The sequence below is a fragment of the Notamacropus eugenii genome, chromosome 2 (assembly GCF_028372415.1).
Source record: "Notamacropus eugenii isolate mMacEug1 chromosome 2, mMacEug1.pri_v2, whole genome shotgun sequence".
Classification (NCBI taxonomy): Eukaryota; Metazoa; Chordata; class Mammalia; order Diprotodontia; family Macropodidae; genus Notamacropus; species Notamacropus eugenii.
This window is the reverse complement of record NC_092873.1, coordinates 269,290,520-269,310,087: the sequence shown is the minus strand read 5'-3', so window position 1 is coordinate 269,310,087 and position 19,568 is coordinate 269,290,520. Positions and strand designations below refer to the sequence as shown.

The following is a 19,568-nucleotide window of genomic DNA, read 5'->3' as shown; positions in this document are numbered from 1 at the left end:
ACTGATTTTATATGTCTGAAAATCAAGGTGAACGCTATCAGTAGACCTTAGGGAAACTAAGTTGATTCCAGCTTAGACCCAGGAATTTGGCTCCCTTCTCAGTCTAACTATTGATGGATCAGTCAAGCTGGACTTCTGGGGCCAGGTCCAAATCTCCAGCTTCCGTCAAGGAAGTAGACCAAATTTCATTAAGGGGTGGTGGAAGGGTTGCTGTGAAGCAGGTGACTAAATATTTATTTATCTAGTTACAGATTCGTATCCATGTCATTCTGCAAGTACCCTCCGTGCTCTATCTCACTCCAAATTCCTTTTCAAAATCAACCAGTTTTGTATTTGAATTGGGCTTGTTTAAAAAAGAACCCTCCACATTAATTATAATGATGATGGTTTATACACTACTTTAAGGTTTGCAAGATATATCTTTTATCTCTGTCGACCCTCACAACCAGCTGTGAGGTGTAGGCAGGCGCTGTTATTATCCACGCTTTATAGATGAAGAAACCAAGGAAGTTTAGGTGATTTTTTCAAGGTCACACAGCTGCTAAGCGAGGTGGTATTGGAACGCAAGTTTTCCTGATTCCCTTCTAACAAAGAAGTACAGTAAAGGAAAACAGACTTCTACTGAACCATGTATTCCTGTTTTTACACCTAAATACTACCTCTCACAGAAGGGAGGTATACCTCATCATCATTCCTTTGGAATAATACATTGACCAGAACTTCGATGTCTTTAGTATTGTTTGTTTTCCTTTATATTATCGTGTGTATATGTCTGTGTGTGTTATTTATTCTTTTTGTTCTGCTTACTTTGTCCTACTTTAGTTTATACAGATCTTACCAAATTTCTCTGAGGTTTTCATAGTAGTCTATTTTTCTGATATAATAGTAATTCATTATAGTCATATACCATAGTTTATTTAGCCAATATTCTGATTGATGAACACTTAACCTGCATTCTTATTTAATTACAGCACCTTTTTTTTTTTTTAAAACAACATAACTTACTGTTTAAGAACTACCTGTATTAATGTCTGGAAGTGGAAGAAATCCTTTATATTGTAGCCTGAGCCTGTGTATGTGCTATGCTTATGTATACTTCAAAAACTTGTTTTGTAAGTGTGAGTACTGTTCCCTCCACTGATGTAGATTGTAATCTTTCTAACTTAGTGTTGGTTTTCTAGAGGATCTCTGGGTTTTTTCTTATTAAAATTTAATATTTTCCCCTAACTACACGTAAAAATGATTTTTAACATTTGTTTTTAAAAGTTTTTGAATTCCAAATTCTTTCCTTTTCCCTCTCCCCCATTGAGAATGCAAAGTTTGATATAGGTTATATGTGTGCAGTCATACAAAACAATTTCTGTGTTATTCATATTATTAAAGAAAACACAGACCAAAACTCCCAAACAAATGAGAAATAAAGGAAGCAAAGAAGTAGATTCAGAATTCAGACTCCATCAGTTCTTTCTCTGGAGATGGATTGCATTTTTCATCATGTCCTTCAGAATTGTCTGAATCATTGTATTGCTGAGAATAGCTAAGTCATTCAGAGTAGATTATTGTACAGTGTTGTTGTTATTATATACCACGTTCCCCTGGTTCTGCTCATTTTACTTTGCATCGGTTCATGTAAGCCCATGTTTTTCTGAGATCATCTTGCTTGTCATTTCTTTTTTCTTTTCATATTTCAATTTATTTATTTATTTTAGTTTTCAACATTCATTTCCACAAGATTGAGTTCCTAATTTTCTCTTCATCTCTCCCCTCTCCCCACCCCATGACAGCATGCATTCTGATTATCCCTTCCCCCAATCTGCCCTCCCCTCTATCACTACCACCCCCCTTTTCTTATCTCCTTCCCTTCCTATTTTCCTGTAAGGTAAGCTAGATTTCTCTTCCCCTGTTGCCTGTGTATCTTATTTCCCAGTTGCATGTAAAAACAGTGTTTAACATTCATTTTTTAAAACTTTGAGTTCCAAGTTCTCTCCCTTCCTCGGAACCTCCCCATCCTCATTGGGAAGGCAAGTAATCATACAAAACATTTCCATAAAAGTCATATTGTAAAAGACTAACTATATTTCCCTCCATCCTATCCCGCCCCCCCACCCCCCCATTTATTTTATTCTTTCCTTTGACCCTGTCCTTCCTCAAAAGTGTTGGCTTCTGGTTACTTCCTCCCCCAGTCTGCCCTCCCTTCTATTACCCCCCTCCATTCTCTCCCCCCCTATTTTCCCATAGGGTAAGATAGATTTCTATACCTAATTGAATGTGTATGTCATTCCCTCTTTAAGCCAAATCCGATGAGAGTAAGGTTCACTCATTCCCTCTCACTTCCCCCATCTTTCCCTCTGCTTTAAAAGCTTTTTCTTGCCTTTTTTGTGTGAAATAATTTACCCCATTCTACCTCTCTGTTTCTCCTTCTCCCAGTACATTGCTCTCTCACCCCTGAATTTTATTAAGTATCTTCCCTTCATATTCAACCCTGTCCCATCTGTCTATATATATATATATTCCCTTTAACTACCCCAATAATGAGAAAGTCTCATGAGTTACAAGTATCATCTTTCCATATGGTAATGTAAATAAGTTCAACTTTAATAAGTCCCTTATGTTTTCTCTTTTGTGTTTACCTTTTCATGCTTCTTGAATCTTGTATTTGAAAGCAAATTTTTCTGTTTAGCTCTGGCTTCTCAAGAATGAATTAAATTCCTGTATGTCATTGAATGATATTTGGTTTTAATTCCTGCACCTTTGACCTCCAGAATGTCATATTCCAAGCCTTCCTATCCCTTGATGTAGAAGCTGCTAAATATTGTGTTATCCTGACTGTGTTTTCACAATACTTGGTTTCTTTCTGGCTGCTTCTAATATTTTCTTCTTGACCTGGGCACTCTGAAATTTGATTATAATATTCCTGGGAATCTTTCTTTTGGGATCTTTTTTAAGAGGTAGTTGGTGGATTCTTTCAGTTTCTATTTTCCCCTCTTGTTCTGTAATATCAGGGCAGTTTTCCTTGATAATTTCTTGAAAGATGACAATGAAGCTCTTTTTTTTGATCATGGCTTTCAAGTAGTTTAATAATTTTAAAACTCTCCTGTATTTATTTTCTTAGGTCAGTTGTTATTCCAATGAGATGTTTCATGTTGTCTTCTATTTTTTCATTCTTTTGGTTTTATTTTATTGTTTCTTAATTTCTCATAAAGTCATTAACTTCCATTTGCTCCCATTCTAATTTTTAAGGAATTATTTTCTTCAGTGAGCTTTTGGATCTCCTTTTCCATTTGACCAATTCTGCTTTTTAAGGCTTTCTCCTCATGAGTTTTAGTACCTCTTTTGCCATTTGGTCTAGTCTATTTTTTAAGGCGTTACTTTCTTCAGCTTTATTTTGGGTCTTCTTTACCAAGTTGTTGACTTGTTTTTCTTGATTTTCTTGCATCCCTCTGTTTCTTTTCCCATTTTTTTCTCTCACTTGATTTTCAAAATCCTTTTTAAACTCTTTCATGGTCTCACACCAATTCATATTTACCAATTCATATTTTTCTTGGAGGCTTTGGATGTAGGAGCTTTGACTTTTTTGTCTTCTTCTGAGTGTATGTTTTGATCTTCCTTGTCCACCAAAGTAAGATTCTATAGTTTGATTTTTTTCCCTGCTGTTTGCTCATTTTCCCAGCCAATTACTTGACTTTATAACTCTTTGTTAAGGTAGGGCTTTGCTTCCAATGTGGAGGATGTAGTGTCTCAAAAGCTTCAGGGGTTTTGTGCAGCTGTTTTCAGAGATACTTCTAGGGACCTGTAAATTTTCAATTCTTCTAAGGTGGTAAGATCTAAAGAGAGGTGTTAACTCGTCTCCTGGCCTGTGCTGTGGTCTGTGCGTGACTACAAGCACTCTTTTTCTGCCAAGGAACTGTGAGGCGGGTTCCCTCTCCACTGCTACCACAAGCTCTGCTATACCAGTACTCTTTCTTGCCCCAGGACTGTCACCCAGATCCAGGTATGGGCAAAGCAACAGAATTTTGCATTAGTACCATCAGAGATCTCTGTAATCTCCTTCTGATCAATTGTTCAATCCCTTACCATCTGTGGGCTGGGAGCTCTGGAAGTAGCTGTTGCTGCTGCTGCCACTGCCCTGAGGCTACAGTAGGGCTGAGGCTGGTCTGCACTCCTCTCTCATCCATATCTGACAACTGTTTCCCACTGACCTTCTAAGTTGACTTTGGTGTTTTGGGGTTGAGAAGTTTGGAAACTGCCACAGCTGCCAGTGATTCAGTCTGCTGAGGCCTGCTCCAGGTTTACTGTGCCATCACTGTAACACACATTTCCCATTGACTATCCAGGTTGTCTTGGGCTGGAAATTTGTTTCATTCTGTTTTTTTGTGGGCTCTACTCCTCTAGAATTTTTTTAGAGTCACTTTTTTTATAGATATTGATAGGGATTGGGGGAGAGTTCGAGTCCTAGCTTTTGCTCTGCCATCTTGACTCTGCACCCCTTGGCATTTCTTATAGCACAGTAGCATCCCATCACAATTGTATACCACAACTTGTTCAGCTATTCCCTGATTGATGGACATCCTCTCAATTGACAGTTGTTTGCCACCACTGAAAGCTGCTATGAATATTTTTGTACATATAGGACCTTTTCCTTTTTGTTTTTTATTTCTTTAGGGTATAGACCTAGTGGTGACATTGCTTGGTCAAAGGATATGCATGGTTTTATTGCCCTTTGGGTGTAGTTCCAAATTGCTCTATAGAATGATTGGATCAGTATACCACTTCTCTAACAGTTCATTAGTTTCTCAGTTTTCCCACATCCTCTCCAACATTTGTCATTTTGCTTTTCTGTCTTATTAGCCAATCTGATAGATGGGAGATGATAGCCCAGAGTTGTTTTAATTTGCATTTCTCTATTCAATAGTGATTTAGAGCATTTTTTCATATGACTCTAGATGCTTTGATTATTTAATTTGAAAACTGCCTGTTCGTATCCTTTGACCATTTATCAATGGAGGAATGGCTCTTATTTATATAAATTTGGCTCAGTTCTTTATGTATTTGAGAAATGAAGTCTTTAACAAAGAAAATTCCTGTAAATTTTTTTATTACTATCTCTTTGCCTCCATGATATTTTCCCTGTTTATTCTATTGTCTGTTTCTTTTCACCCTGTATATCCTTAAAAGTGTTTTGCTTCTGATTTTTACCTCCTTTGTATCACCCTCCCCCTTCCCCCAACTCTTATCCCTCTTCCCATTCTTCTTTCTTATATGATATGATATGTATGTATGTCTGTACCAGCTTGAGTGTATGTTATTCCCTCTTTGAACCAATTCCAATGAGAAAATGGTACACTTGATTTTCCCCCCAACCTCTCTTATCATACCCTTCATGGTAAAAACTTTTCCACCACTCTTTTATGTCAGATAATTTACCTCATTCTACTTCTCCCTTTCATCTCTCAGTGTGTTCCTCTTTCTGCCCGCTTTTATTTTTGTAGATAATTATTCCATCATATTAACTATACCCATGCTCTCTGTCTTATGTATAGTCCTTCTAACTGCCCTAATAATGAGAAAGTTTTTAGGAGTTACAAGTATCATTTTCCCATGTAGGAATATAAACAGTTGAATCTTATTTGAATCCCTTAAGATTCCTTTTTCCTTTATCTTCTTATGCTTCTCGTGAGTCTTGTATTTGAAAGTCAGATTTTCAATTCAGCTTTGGGCTTTTCATCAGGAATACTTGAAAGTCCTGTATTTCACTGAATATCTATTTTTTCCCCTGAAAGATTATATTCAGTTTTTCTGGGTGATTCTTGGTTGTAATCTTAACTCTTTTGCCTTCCAGAATATCATATTCCAAGTCCTCTGATCCTTTAATGTAGAAACTGCTAAATACTGTCTTATCCCGACTGTAGCTCCACAATATTTGGATTGGTTTTTTATGGCTACTTGTAATATTTTGCCCTTGACCTGAGAGTTCTGGAATTTGGCTACAATAATCCTGGGAGGTTTCCTTTGGGATCTCCTTTAGGAGGCAATTGGTGGGTTCTTTCAATTTCTATTTTACCCTCTGGTTCTAGAATATCAGGGCAGTTTTTCTTGATAATTTCTTGAAAGACTTTTTTTTTTTCCATCATGGATTTTAGGTAGTCCAGTAATTCCTAAATAATCTCTTCTCATTCTGTTTTCCAGGTCACTTGTTTTTCTGATGAAATATTTCACATTTTTTTTCATTCTTTGAATTTTATTTCTTCCTGATGTCTCATAAAGTCATTTGTTTCCACTAGTCCAGTCTAATTTTTAAGGAATTCTTTTCTCCAGTGAGCCTTTGTGCCTCCTTTTCCAAATTCAACCAGTTCTGCTTTTTAAGGTGTTCCTTTCTTCATTGAATTTTTGTACCTCTTTTTCTATTTAGCCAGTTCTGCTTTTCAAGGCGTTCTTCTTTTAATTGGATTTTTTTTCTGCCTCTTTTACCATTTGGCCTGTTCTGCCTTTTAAGTTATCATTTTCTTCAGTATTTTTTGTGCCTCCTTTATCAAAATGTTGACCATTTTTTCATGATTTTCTTATATCAGTCTCATTTCTTTTCCTAATTTTTCTTCTACTCTTTTTAAATCTTGCTTTTAAAATCCTTTATGCCAGGCCTAGAGGCCTGAAGGCTACCCGAGTCTTACCTTACCTATCGCAGGTCTTCGGCTGGCCAAACCGGATAAACGTATGAGAGAAGAGACTTTCCGGAGTCGAACAAGGGTTAGGCTTTATTCAGGGTCTTGGTTACATGTGCAGGGGGAATTCTTCCTTAGGAGAGAGAGAGAAATCTCCCAAGGAGGCAAAGATCTTACAGTAAGAGAATGAAAGTGGAAGTGGAAGTGGGGAGAGAGGGGAGAGGGAAGAAAGAAGAGAGAAGAGAAGGAAGAGGGGCCTTCTGTCCTGTAAGGGCCCCTCAGCGCTAAGAGCGCCTTCAGGCTTTCCTGACCCTACTTAAGCTCTCCTGCCGCGTAGTTTGCACCTGAATACCGTGCCTGTTAGATAACAATAGGTGTGCCCAGATCCGGGCCAGTCTCGAGGGCGGGGATGCTCTCTCCCATCACGTTCTCACGGGAAGAGGCGGAAATACACGAGATCTCACTCCTCAATTCCCTGCTATTTCCTGGGGGGCCTCATGAGAACTCTAAGGTTTAGAAGCTCTCACCTTTACCCGCCCGAGACTGTCCACATGGAACTGAGCTTACACCCCCAACACCTTTACTTACTTTAAAAATCCTTTTTGAGTTCTTCCATGGCCTGAGACTAATTCACATTTTTCTTTTAGACTTTGGATGTAGCAGTTTTGATTTTGTTATCATCTTCTGAGTTTGAGTTTTTTAATTTTCTCTTTCACCATAGTAACTTTCTGTAGTCAGGATCTTTTTCTGCTCTTAGTTAATTTTTCCAGTCTATTTCTTGACTTTTAACTCAATGCTGAAGTGGGGCTCTGCTTCTGGAGTGGAGAGGGCAGTGTCTGAAGCTTCAGGGTTTTTGTGCAACTGTTTTCAGAAGTAATTCTGGGAACCTGTAAGTTTTCAGTTGTTCCAAGGTGGTAAGATCTAAAGAGAGGTGTTTAGTCCTCTCCTGGCCTGTGCTCTGGTCCATGAGAGACCACTTGGAACTGTGACCAAGGTCCCAGCTCTCCTGTGCCTGCAAACTCTGGTGTGCTAGCGCTCCTCCTCACTGCAACCCAGATGGTTGTGCAATAGAGTCCTGCCTCTGATGTCAGCAAAGGGACCCCTGTAATCTCCTTCTGACCAGATTCTGACCTCCTTGCTGTCTATGGGCTGAGTGGTCCAGAAACTACCAGTGTGACTACTGATTCAGTTGCCCCTAAGGCCTAAAGCTGGTTTGCTGAATCAAGGCCTGTGCTGGAATGTGCTCTGCTCTCAGCCTGGTGAAACAGACCTTTTCTGATGACCTTCTAAGTTGTCTTGGGCTCGAAGTTGTTCCACTTCATCCATTTTGTGGGTTCTGCAGCTCCAGAATTTGTTTTGAGACATTATTTAAAGTTGTTTGAAGAGGTTTGGGGGAGAGCTCTGACAAGTCCCTCTCCAGAGGTTCTTTCACTAAAAAAAATTAATCAGTATGCAAGTAACCTAGTGATTCAGCTTCTGGCCCCTGGGCAGCTGATATGAATGTATCCCTAAGCATGCCTGGTTTGAAGCATTGATTTGGCCTGCAAAACCTTAACATTATGATGCACCATAGTAGGTCTATCTTAGTGGATACAGACACACACACACACACACACACTTTCACTGTCTCTCTTGTATATATGTGACACTGTTCCTTTGGAAACTATCGTGTCATATTCACCTCCCCTGTTCTACTGTCTTCTCTCCTGTAAATATACCTGTGTATCTCTTTTCACTGTATATCTCAAATCATAATTATTGATATTTAGTGCATTTTAGAGTCTGCAAAGGGCCTTATGTACATATAATGTCATTTGATCTTCATAATGACTCTTTGACGTTCATGCTGTGGGTTGATGTCCCCATATACAGATGAGAAAATAGAGACAGAGAGGTTACCTTGCCCATGCCTACATAGCTGGTCAGAGGGAAAATTCAATCAAATTCTTCCAGGTTCCAGGTCTAGCAGTTTAGTCATTATGTCACACACACACACACACACGTACCTGTCTTTAAAATTCAAGAAAAATTGTCCTTTATAAAACGAAATCCTTATTGTTCAAATGAAAAATTTCTGTAATTGCATAAACAGATAGTTTTATTAGGTCGATCTTCTTCCAGGGGATTTTAAACGCCGGCTTCCTCGGACACCGTCAATGGGGACTATGTCTTCTGCCGATGAGCTAGATGAAAGAGAGCCACCTTCTCCTTCTGAAATTGGTATTGTTTGACCCAGTTTTAACTAGATGAATTATAACTATAGTGTATAGTGATGAATAAGACTGGAAATCTTAATATGAGAGTTGTATTTCTTTGACTATGCCAAATAATAATAATATCAGCAGCTCACATTTGCCAAAGGTACTTTACAGAAAGTTCTCAGAGCATCCCTGTTAGGTGTAGATAGTTTGTAGTACATTGTTCACATTTTAGAAGTGAGGAAACTTAAGGTTCAGTGAAACTGTGACTTGCCCAAAGTTATGCATCTGGTAAGTAATAGAGCTAAGGTTACTTATCCCATCTCTAAAGGGACTTTTCATTACCCCTTATGCACTGTCCTTCACCATGTTTTTAAAATTATGCAATAATTAGACCTCAAATGTGATTTGACAAATATGTTAGCCAAATGAACCCTAAGAATATTTTGCAGAAATAATCATTGCATAATGTGTAGGGTAGAGACAAAATGCTAGACAAGAAGTTCTGCTTTCATCCAGCTAATGATGCACAGCACTTAACGGTCCTGTTCAGTGACAGCACTTCAGAACTCTGATCAGTGAAGCGTGATTCTTGGTAGAGAAATGAGTACGTGTATGTAAGTTAAAGAGCGCTGAAGGAAAGTAGGCATCTCGGCGACCAAGTTTATCTCCCATCCGTTCATTGGATTGAGCGCACTGCATACAAACCTGAGGACCGAACCTCCTCGTCCTCATCAATCTAAGAAGATTTCCGATACTTCTAGAGTGTTAGGAGTTAGCAGAGATGGAAAAAACCTTAGAAATCATCTAATCAAAGGGTAAGGAAACTAAGGCCTATAGAGAGGAAAAGGACCTTACACAAGATGACACAGCATTAACAGAGGCAGGATTTAACCCGGGCGACTCTGACTCCAAAGTAATTTCTGTTTCTAGTTGCATACATTTCATATCAGTAGGAAATTTCCTGTCCCAAAAATAAGTTAATGAGCCTGCCTAATTGGAACTATAGTAGGTCTTAGGTTGAATGATGATGAAGATGGTGACACCATGACCTTTGCTTGAACTCAGCTTGCTTTTTCTAAGAATAAAAATAAACACATGCCTTAAACTAGGGGTAGGGAACCTGTGGCCTTCTAGGTCCTCAGGTGCGGCCCTTTAATTGAATCCAAACTTCACAGAACCAATCCCCTTAATAAAAGGATTTGTTCTGTAAAACTTGGACTCAGTCAAAAGGCCACACCCAAGGAACTAGAAGGCTTATATGTGGCCTCGAGGCCACAGATTTTTCCACTCCTGCCTTAAACAATGAAACAGAGAAGAAAAAGATTTTACGACCATATTATAATGAAACTGAGAAGTGATGATTGGTGTCCTCTTTGAAGGTCTGTATTATTTAAGGGTAGAACTCAATGTGCAAATGAGAAAACTGATGCATATGTTGATCTGAAGAGAATAAAGTGAGTTAATAGTACTAAATTGTTGATAAAAATTTTTAGTCTTTTTAGTTGATCTTAAAATTCTTAGACTGATGTGATGCTTTAAAAAAAATTCTTTTTGGTGCAATTCTTTGAGATGATGTTATAAACATGCTTATGATAGTGCTACTTTATGAGAAGTATTGAAAATTGCCAAGAGATTAATGTCATCAAAAAGTTCTGTAAGACTTATGATATGATTTCTGACTAGGATTTTAATAAATGCTGCTTTATGAGCAACATAATTGTAGTTTAATGAATTATTTTTAAAAAATAGGCATCTGGTGTCACGTTATAAAAATTAGAAATACCTTTGCAAATGTACTTGTAAGAAAAATAATTTTGTTGCTTGCTTTAAATATCTTCTATTGGCAGTGTAAGTTATTAATGGCATGTTGTAATATAACCATAATTTTTTTGAAGATTAATTTTGGTGAATAAGTATATTTTAAAGTCAAATGATGCCTACTCAGAAATATTAAATAATCACTGAATTTTGTTTTCAAGGCTTAAATGAGCATGTGCCTGAAATTACCAGTTTTCCTGGACCGTTCAGAAATGCCCTCAAGTCAAAAGCTGCTCTCAGCCATAAGCTTCGGAAGCTAAGGACACCATCTAAATGCAGGGAATGTGACAGCTTAGTAATATTCCAGGGGGCAGAGTGTGTGGAGGTAAGAAGTATAAAAAAATAGTACAATTTCTGATTTTTTAAAAATGTACTATAAATTGCTCACTGTTTTTCATATTCAGTACTCCAGTAATAATTGACTGGCTGAATATCTAAACTGAATAATTACTGGGTAATGCAAAAGCACTTGGATATTTCAGTTATTTGGGTCCATGATCTCATCGATGGGAGTTCTCTCTCTGCTGGTTAGGATTATATTCCTTTTCCCCTTCTCAATCTATGTGATTGTTTCCCTTCTCATGTGTATCCATCCCTCCTGACAGGGGCTTTCTGTCACTTCTCTCCTGTCTTGCTGACTTGCCCCCTTTTCTGGTAAATGCGCATAATTCATTGAACTAGTGCTGGCCCCTCTTCATACCTGCTGTGCATCTCTCCATTGCTCTTCACACGATCCCTCAGAGTGGGTTGTTGTTCTTTATGTGGGTAGCTCCGTAGTATTATTGGAAAACCTCTGCTGTTTGGAAGATGAGCCTTTGCTTTAGGAAGATGATTGGAATCTTTGAAAGTAATGCATTGTTTCCAAAATCATTCCAAAGCATTCATTTCCTTATATTCGTTTTGGTTGTTGTTCAGTCATGTCTGTCGTGTCTGTCTGACTCTTTGTGATCCTGTTTGGGTTTTCTTGGCAAAGATACTGAAATAGTTTGTCACTGCTTTCTCTAGCTCGATTTTAGATGAGGAAACGAAGCAAACAAGGTTAAGTAATTTGCCCGGCATCACACAGCTAGTAAGTGTCAGAAGACAGATTAGAACTCAGGAGGGTCAGTCTTCCTGACTCCATGCCTGGCACTGTATCCACAGAAGGGGGACTTCAGTAGCGGGAAAAGGAGGCAAACTTAGGTTTCCAATATTCTTGTCATTAGACTTCCTGTTTAGTCAGTCAGCAGGCCTTTATTAAGCTCTGCTCCATGACAGGCACTGTGCTAAATGTTGATGATACAAAGAAGGGGGAAAAAAAGCTCAAGGAGCCTGCAGTCTAATGGGGTGAGGGGATGGGGAGCAGTGAGTCAACATGCAAACAATACAAGTAAGATCTATACAGGACATGTGAGGGTTGTCTGAGAGGGAAGGTGCCAGGATTGAGGAGGACTGGGAAAAACTTCTTGGCAGAAGGTGCATCTTTAGTGGAGATTTGAAGAAAGAGGAGCAGGGGGCAGAGACAAGGAGGGAGAGAGATGGTTGATGCAGTGTCATGTGTGATGAACATGAAAGAGACCAGGATGTTACAGGATGGCAGAGTAGGTGAAGGGAGTAAGGTGAAAGAAGACTGGAAAGCTAAGAGGGGAGCAGGTTATAAAGTCCTTTGAAAGGACTGAGGATTTTATATTTAATACTAGAGGTAATAGGGAGATGACATGATCAGACATGGTCTTTAAGATCATTTTGATAGCTGAGTGGAGGATGGACTGGAATGAGGAGAGATGAGTCTGGAGAGCCAACCAGAAGGCTATTGCAGCAGTCCAAGCCTTAGGTGATGAAGCCCTGCACCAAGGTGGCAGAAGTGTCAGCAGAGAAAAGGAAACATGGAGAGATGTTATGAAGGTAGAAATGACAGGATGTGACAACTGCTGGGTAGAGAGGATGAGAGTGAAGATGTGAGGTGTTCACCTGAGTTGTGAGCCTGGATGACTAGGAAGTTAGGAAAATGGTGAGGATTAGGAAAAGGAAAATAAATTCAGTTTCAGACATGTTTAAAATGTTTACCGGCCATCCAATCTGAGATTGGGTCTGCCACATATCCAGTGTAAAGTGTGCAACCAGGATTTGGTGCCATGAGACTAAAATTCAGGAGAGACCCTCAGGCTAGATACAAGGATTTGAAAGTCATCTTCATGGATAGTTAAACCTATGGGAGACAATAAGGTTACCCAGAAAGTATAGGAGGAAGAGAAGAGGATCCAGGATGTAGCCTTGGGAGCACTCACAATTACAGGATGTAATATGAACAGTGATCCATCAAAGAGGGTGGAGAAGGAATGGTCACATAGGTGGTGGGAGAACCAGAAGAAAATAACATTCTTAGAGAGGAGACACTACCCAAGAATGAGAAGAAGGTTAATAGTGTCAAATGTAGCAGAGAGGTCAAGACAGATTAGAACTGAGAAAAGCCCCCCAGACTTTGCAGTTGAGATCCATGCTAACTTTGGAGAGAAGAATTTTCAGATTCTAGAATGCAAAGGCTTTCATAAATGAGAGAATGAGGAAAAGAAAGCAATGAATAGTAGATAACTTTGTTCAGGGAGTTTGGCCAAGAAGCGATTGAATGATATTTGAAGGGATAGCAGGGCCAAGTGTATGGTTTTTTAAGGCTGGAGAGAGACCTGGGTGTGCCCAAAGGCAGTAGGAAATGATAAGAGATAGTCGACAGAGGTTGAAAGTAGGGAGAGGTGAGAAATGATGGACAGAGCAATCTGCTAGAGTATACTGGATGAACGGGATCAAGGGCATATTGGGGGGGTCAGCATTGTCAAGGAGTAGAGCTGGGGGATGGTGTAAAAGAGCTTTGAGATGAAGAGAAAGGGAAATGAATGACCTGTAACCTTAGTTTTCTCAGTAACACAAGAGGCAGGGTCTTTAAGCTGAGAGAACAAGGTATTATGTGAGAGACTTCAAGAGAGAAGGGAATGTCTGGAATAGCTTCTTTGGGAGTGAGATAAGGAACCAGTTAGGCAGGTTAAAAGAATGTGCCTTGCCTGAAGTAAAGCCCAAGTTGAAGTGGGATAGTAGGAATTCATAGTGCACTTGGTCAGCATGTCTTCCTTCAGTTTGTCAGTCCCTTGGGAGTGTTAGTGGAGATGGATGGCCAGAGTAATCTAGGATTGGTGTTTAGCAGTGGAGGAGCAGTTCGACCAAGGCAATGAGAGATTCAAGAACAGATGATGTAATGTGGAATTGATTCTGATAAGTAATTAATTGCATAAGAAACTCCTCAGAAGTAGAGGGATTGAGAGCCCTTCATGACTATGAAGAATAAGCTTAGGAGTGGTGAGGCAGAGGGAGAGGTGGAATGATGGGAAGCTTTGGTCCCATGGAGGAATGTCTGAGTTTTGGCTAAAAGAATTAGAAGCTAGTAGGTAATGGTAAGATCTGGTGTGTAACCATCCTCAGATGTAGCTAGGATGGTGTAAATGAGTAGCTGTTCAGGAAATTTAGGCATTGAGAGGTTAGGAAGTTGGAGAGAGCATCCAAATGGACATTGATGTGCCCTAGCTTAAGGGCGGGAATGGGGGAGAAAAGTCGGGCACTGAACTCCTTGAGATGTACAGACTAGCCATTGTGATTTGAAAAGGGTGGCTAGAACATATTAATGCAATGAATTTCAGAAGAGGAGAGGCTTCTTTAATGATGGTAGCAATGAGAAAGTCTGAAAGCATCGGTGGGGAGCTTGGAGTATTCCAGTGCCCTCTCAAGGCACAGTGGGTCAGGAAGGTAACAGCCAGTGCTGGAGAGAGTGACCACGGACATAATATCTCCTGGAGGGAGCTAGGTTTTGGAGCCGGTGGATGGAAGGAGTGTAAGAAGAAGGATAAAAATGAAACAGAGTTTATTCTCTGTGGAACAGAAAGCCCAAAGAAGGAGGCAGAGGGAGATTGGGACATGGGCAGGGATAGGTTAGAGGAGGTTGGGCATCATGAGTTAGTAATACCAGGGACAGAAAGAATAACATGGTGGGAACCAATTAGTCATGGGAGCCATGGTGAGTGGCAGATGAAATATACTGTCACAGGTTTGGAAGTGTGTTACTACTAGACACAATTGAGGGGCACAGGGCCTTGGTGGCTTCACCTGGTCTTCCAGGCTGGCTGGACAGGAAGATAGAGTTTGGCCCATTCCTCTCTGCTTTCCTCTCCCCAAAACCTATTTGGGTAGTGAGCCCTTTGCAGATTATCCTTCCATTTAGCAGCAGCTACCTTTTGTCTTGTGGTGTGGCAACAATAGCCATGACCTAGAGCTCTGCCAGTGGTCGTTTGAGTTCCTGTCTCACCTGTGACATTTTTTAAAAATCTAAGAAAACATGAATTCTGCCCAGATGGGTTCAACTTGCCTTGAGATACTCCCACACCTCCCCTTTCACATCCAACCTGTGTGTTACTGACATTGGCTGTGTGACTCTGAGTTATTTAGCTCTCAGTAAGTGCTTAGAAGAAGCTCTTTCTGTGAAGGGGCTGGCCTGCTGATAGGGAAAGGGGTTGTCCTCATCCCTTAGTCCACTTCTGATCCATACAGTAAAAATGTCTCATTTTAAGAACTAAGTACCTCCACCAATCTCTTCTTTGGTTATTGAACAGAGACCTCACAAGTAATTTGATGTTTGTAGACAGGTTAGCTTTTATTTCTGCATTTGTCAGTATTTTATGACTCTTAATAAATCGCTTTACAAATTTTTTTTTTCATGTAGTGCTCCCTTGCTTGTCACAAAACATGTTTGGAAACATTAACTATTCAGTGTGGGCACAAAAAACTCCATGGCAAGTTACATTTATTTGGTGTGGAATTTGCTCAAGCTGCTAAAAATGCCCCTGATGGCATCCCCTTCATTATTAAAAAATGTACCTCAGAAATTGAAAGCCGAGCCTTGAACGTGAAGGTATATTTTAACTTTATTTAAAATTTTAAACCATAACAGATTTTTTTTAGTTTGCATCAAAAACATTTTGTTAAAGAAAACTTGTCTTCAAATATTATGGAACCAATGCTTAGTTTTCTAAGAAATAGTATATTATTATGTAGCTTTAAATCACTTAATATTTTCTGAAATATTCATTTCAAATATTTCCTGGTGAAATAATCATATGAAAGTTTTTATATTATACCAAAGGAAATTTTTTTTGCTTGCTCTTTCCTTCTCTTTTAAGGGCATCTATCGTGTGAATGGAGCTAAAAATAGAGTCGAAAAACTCTGCCAGTCCTTTGAAAATGGAACGGATTTAGTAGAACTTTCAGAATTCTCTGCACATGATATCAGCAATGTTCTTAAGCTATATCTTCGTAAGGTAAAAACTCTCCACTTGAAGTTTATTTTTAATTTAAGCAAGGCTCTGGCAATCTTTGTTACGAGGGAAACTATTCTTTAATCTTTTCTTACGATAGCTATTTAGCACTGGAATCATTTTTGCTGGTATAGTATGTTGTCTATAGTATACAAAATTCCTTTGAGCACTTCAAAATCCAGCTCATCAACTCCAGTTAAAAGTAATAGGGAATTATAGGAACATCCAGCAAACTAGGAGTAAACAACATCAGATTTCCTTGCAAACTTGAAAAAGACCAAAAGGACCTGGAAACAGATTCTGCCTCTACTTCTTTCTCTGGCTGGGACCATGATGGCCAAATCATTTTATCTTTTTGAATTTTGGTTTCCTACTGAGGGGCTTGGATTAAATAATTCATAAGGTTCCTGACCCTTTGATGCAAGTGGCAGTGCAGTGGTTAGAAGGCCTGGGCCTGATCCTAGTGAATCTGACCTTAGACACTTAGTTGTGTGACCCTAGGTAAACCACTTAATCTCTTGCCTCAATTTCCTCATCTGTAAGATGGAAATAACAGCGATAGTACCTTCTACCCAGAATTCTTGTGAGGATCAAATGAGATCCTGCTTATCAAAAAGATTAGCAAAGTGCCTGACACACAGTAGGTGGTCTGTAGATGCTTATTCTCTCCTGGATCCTTCGATCTTGGTAGTTCCCAGTGGCCAGCAGTTCAGTGAGGGAGCTCTCCTAAGTGTTTGAAAGAGGAAGAAGAGCTACATTTTCTGTTCTACTGGGAGCATCAGAGAACCACAATTTCAGTGCTGAAAATGCCTGTGGGTCCTGTGGGTCAGTCGGTGGAAGAAAATTCCATGCACAGGATAAATAATAATGTTTCGAGGGGAGCTTTTTCTTTTGGCTCCCTCCTATGGAATTGGAGGTTTGTTTCTCAGTTGGCTAAAGAAGATGTGTCCCGGAGCTAGTTAGTTGCAGAGCCAGGGTGTGGCCCCTGATCTCTTGCCTCCCAGGGTATTCCACTAGTATTCCCTTTGGAAAAACTCTTCTTTCACCCTCATTCTTCAGCTTATACACAGTAAGATTCTGGAGACTTCATTTCCACTCCTCATACACTAATAAGATAAAGTCATAAACCAGCATGAGTCGATGAGGCTGCAGTGGATTTATCCAGATCCAGCATATCCTTCAACTCATGACTTGGGTGACAGCTGAGATTCCTGCAAGTACCTTCAGTTTCTTACTGCCAGCCTAACTCTCATAGCCCTTTGCCCTCTTCAGAAGGCACTTAGCATGTTCTCCCATTAATTATAGTCCTTTGTGAAGTCGTATTAGTTATTCTCTTTCCCCTCCCTGAATTCCTTGAGTAGAAGAGAAGCACTGAGAGATCAGAACCTTTTTTTTTTTAAATCCCCACAACATTTAGTCCAGTGCTTTGACAGTTACTAAGGTATTCGTTAAATACTTGTTGAATGGATCAAGGTTAAAGCAGAAGTTTGTGTAAGACTTCAATCCTTTAAAGAAAAATGCTAAACTAAACAAGATATGATGATAATCAGGGAAAAAAATAAATAGTATGATGTGCAGACTGGCATTCATAAAATGTTTTTTTTCCTCCAGTTACCAGAACCCCTATTTTTGTTTCACCTTTATGATGAACTTATTAGCCTTGCGAAAGAGAGCCAGAATGTAAATGAAGACTCAAGACAGGCAAGCCCTGAAGCTGTGGGTGCTGAACTAAATAAAGTCCTGAAGAAGATCAAAGCTCTTCTTAAAAAACTTCCAGGACCGAACTATAATACTATTGAGTACCTTATAGGCCATCTTAATAGGTAAGAATTTTACCTTACAGAATATCTGCTTTCTTGTGAATAGTAATGGGCAAATGTGGAAGTAAGTGAATATGGTCATTTGTTTTGTTTTCAAGCAGAATTGCTTTCAGTCCCTCCAGAGAAATAGCCTGGTACAGTTAGAGCAATCCTGATGGATGTGGCTTTAGGGTCACCATTTTTCATATGATAACTTGAAAAAACTATTGCCTCCCTTTCTTCACCAAAATTCTTGTGTGTATGCCTTTTGCTGGTGTGTAGTTGGTAATGTAGAATCCTGCTGATGTCTGGAGAGGTGGTGAAGAAGGATCTTTGAATCCAGCTTCATCGTTGCAAGTCTTTCCCAGCCCAAAAGAAAGCCCTAGCAGACTTGACAGTTCCCCTGCCCTGTTTTCCTCTCCAGGGTGGTCCAAAGGGCTGAAGAAAACAAGATGCCATCCAGTAACCTGGGGATAATATTTGGACCAACTCTGATCAGGCCTTGGCGTACGGATGCTAAGGTTTCCCCTTCCTCCTTGGTGGACTATCCTCATCAGGCTCGAATTGTGGAGCTTCTTATAGCCTACTTTGTGAGGATCTTTGATGTGTCTTTGCAATCACCCTCAGCTTCTACGAATGAAAGCTTCACCCTCAGACCCAGGAAGCCTCATTCATATCTTGCTTCAAAGGAAGTGAGTGGTTCCAAATGTTGAACTGTGCCCAAACTTTGTGGAGTTTGCATGAATGAATGTCAGATCTTTGACCCATTTCATCTCCTGTGTATGTTTGCATTTTTAACCTATTTTTTTTAATCCTGCTCTATCAATAGGATAGCCTGCCTTCTCAGGATGAGAGTAAAATTTCAGAAAAAGCTTCCCCATTTGAAGGATCACAGGACCAAAAAAATTCACTAGAAGGAACTGATGCATCTGTGACTGGTAAGTAGCCACTTGCAAAACTCACTATGGCTAGATGGTAGTGTTCATGGTGAGGAGTAATGTATAAGAAGACTGCAAAGTTAGAAAGTTGTAAGGAGCTCTTACTACTAGAGAAGGGATTCTTGCTCTGTTCCTAGAAATAATAAGGAGCCCCTAGTGTTTTTTGAGTAGAGGTCAGAGATGGTGAGATTGTCTTGTAGAAAAATCATTTTGCCCTTAGTAGAATAAAGTGGAGTGGGCAGAGCTGAGGTAGACCAGATGGGCTGCTGAAGTCATCCAGGGAAAGGACAATGACCAGTGTAACCAAGATGTGTGCGGCAGAAAAAGAGGCTGCCTCTATTGGAGAGAAGTGACTGCAGGAACAGGAAGGTTTTGGAGAGTGAATGATACATCAAGATCTTTTCTCTGCTCAGCCTCTCCAAGCACTTCTACTGATCCTTCATAAACCAGGCCCTAGGCACTTCACCTTTTTGGTTTCCTTGCTCAAGGAGCACTAGAGTTTGAATCTCTCTGAGTCCTTCCTGCACTGGAGCTCCCAGAACTGTCACAAGCTTCAGCCAGGAGATGACCAGAGAAGGCTAGATCAGCTCTTCTCTCCTCCACATAGAGGACTTGGAGTCAGGAAGTCCTGAGTTCAAATCCTGCTTGAGACACAGACTGTGTTACCTCTGTGTGAGTAACTTCAGTTTTCTGTGCCTCAGTTACCTCTTTGGGAAAATGGGGATAAGTCTAGCACCTACCTCTCAGGGTCATTGTAAGACCCAAATGAGATATTTGTAAAGTGCTTTACAAACCTGAAAGCACTATATAAATACCTGTA

The 19,568-nt window shown here is 39.8% G+C and overlaps 1 protein-coding gene across 3 annotated transcripts in view; it reads left to right on the top strand.

Moving 5' to 3' along the window:
* The window catches only part of LOC140527250 (rho GTPase-activating protein 29-like), a 70,178-nt gene that overhangs the window by 46,487 nt on the left and 4,123 nt on the right, over window positions 1-19,568 (top strand). For 2 of the 3 annotated variants that reach the window (XM_072644043.1, XM_072644045.1), the window contains 7 exons: window positions 8,781-8,879; window positions 10,840-11,003; window positions 15,420-15,608; window positions 15,877-16,014; window positions 17,623-17,834; window positions 18,235-18,502; window positions 18,640-18,748. In XM_072644043.1, the coding sequence (XP_072500144.1) occupies window positions 8,781-8,879; window positions 10,840-11,003; window positions 15,420-15,608; window positions 15,877-16,014; window positions 17,623-17,834; window positions 18,235-18,502; window positions 18,640-18,748 (1,179 nt within the window). The remainder of the gene's footprint in view (window positions 1-8,780; window positions 8,880-10,839; window positions 11,004-15,419; window positions 15,609-15,876; window positions 16,015-17,622; window positions 17,835-18,234; window positions 18,503-18,639; window positions 18,749-19,568) is intronic. The other variant, XM_072644044.1, reaches the window with a different exon arrangement.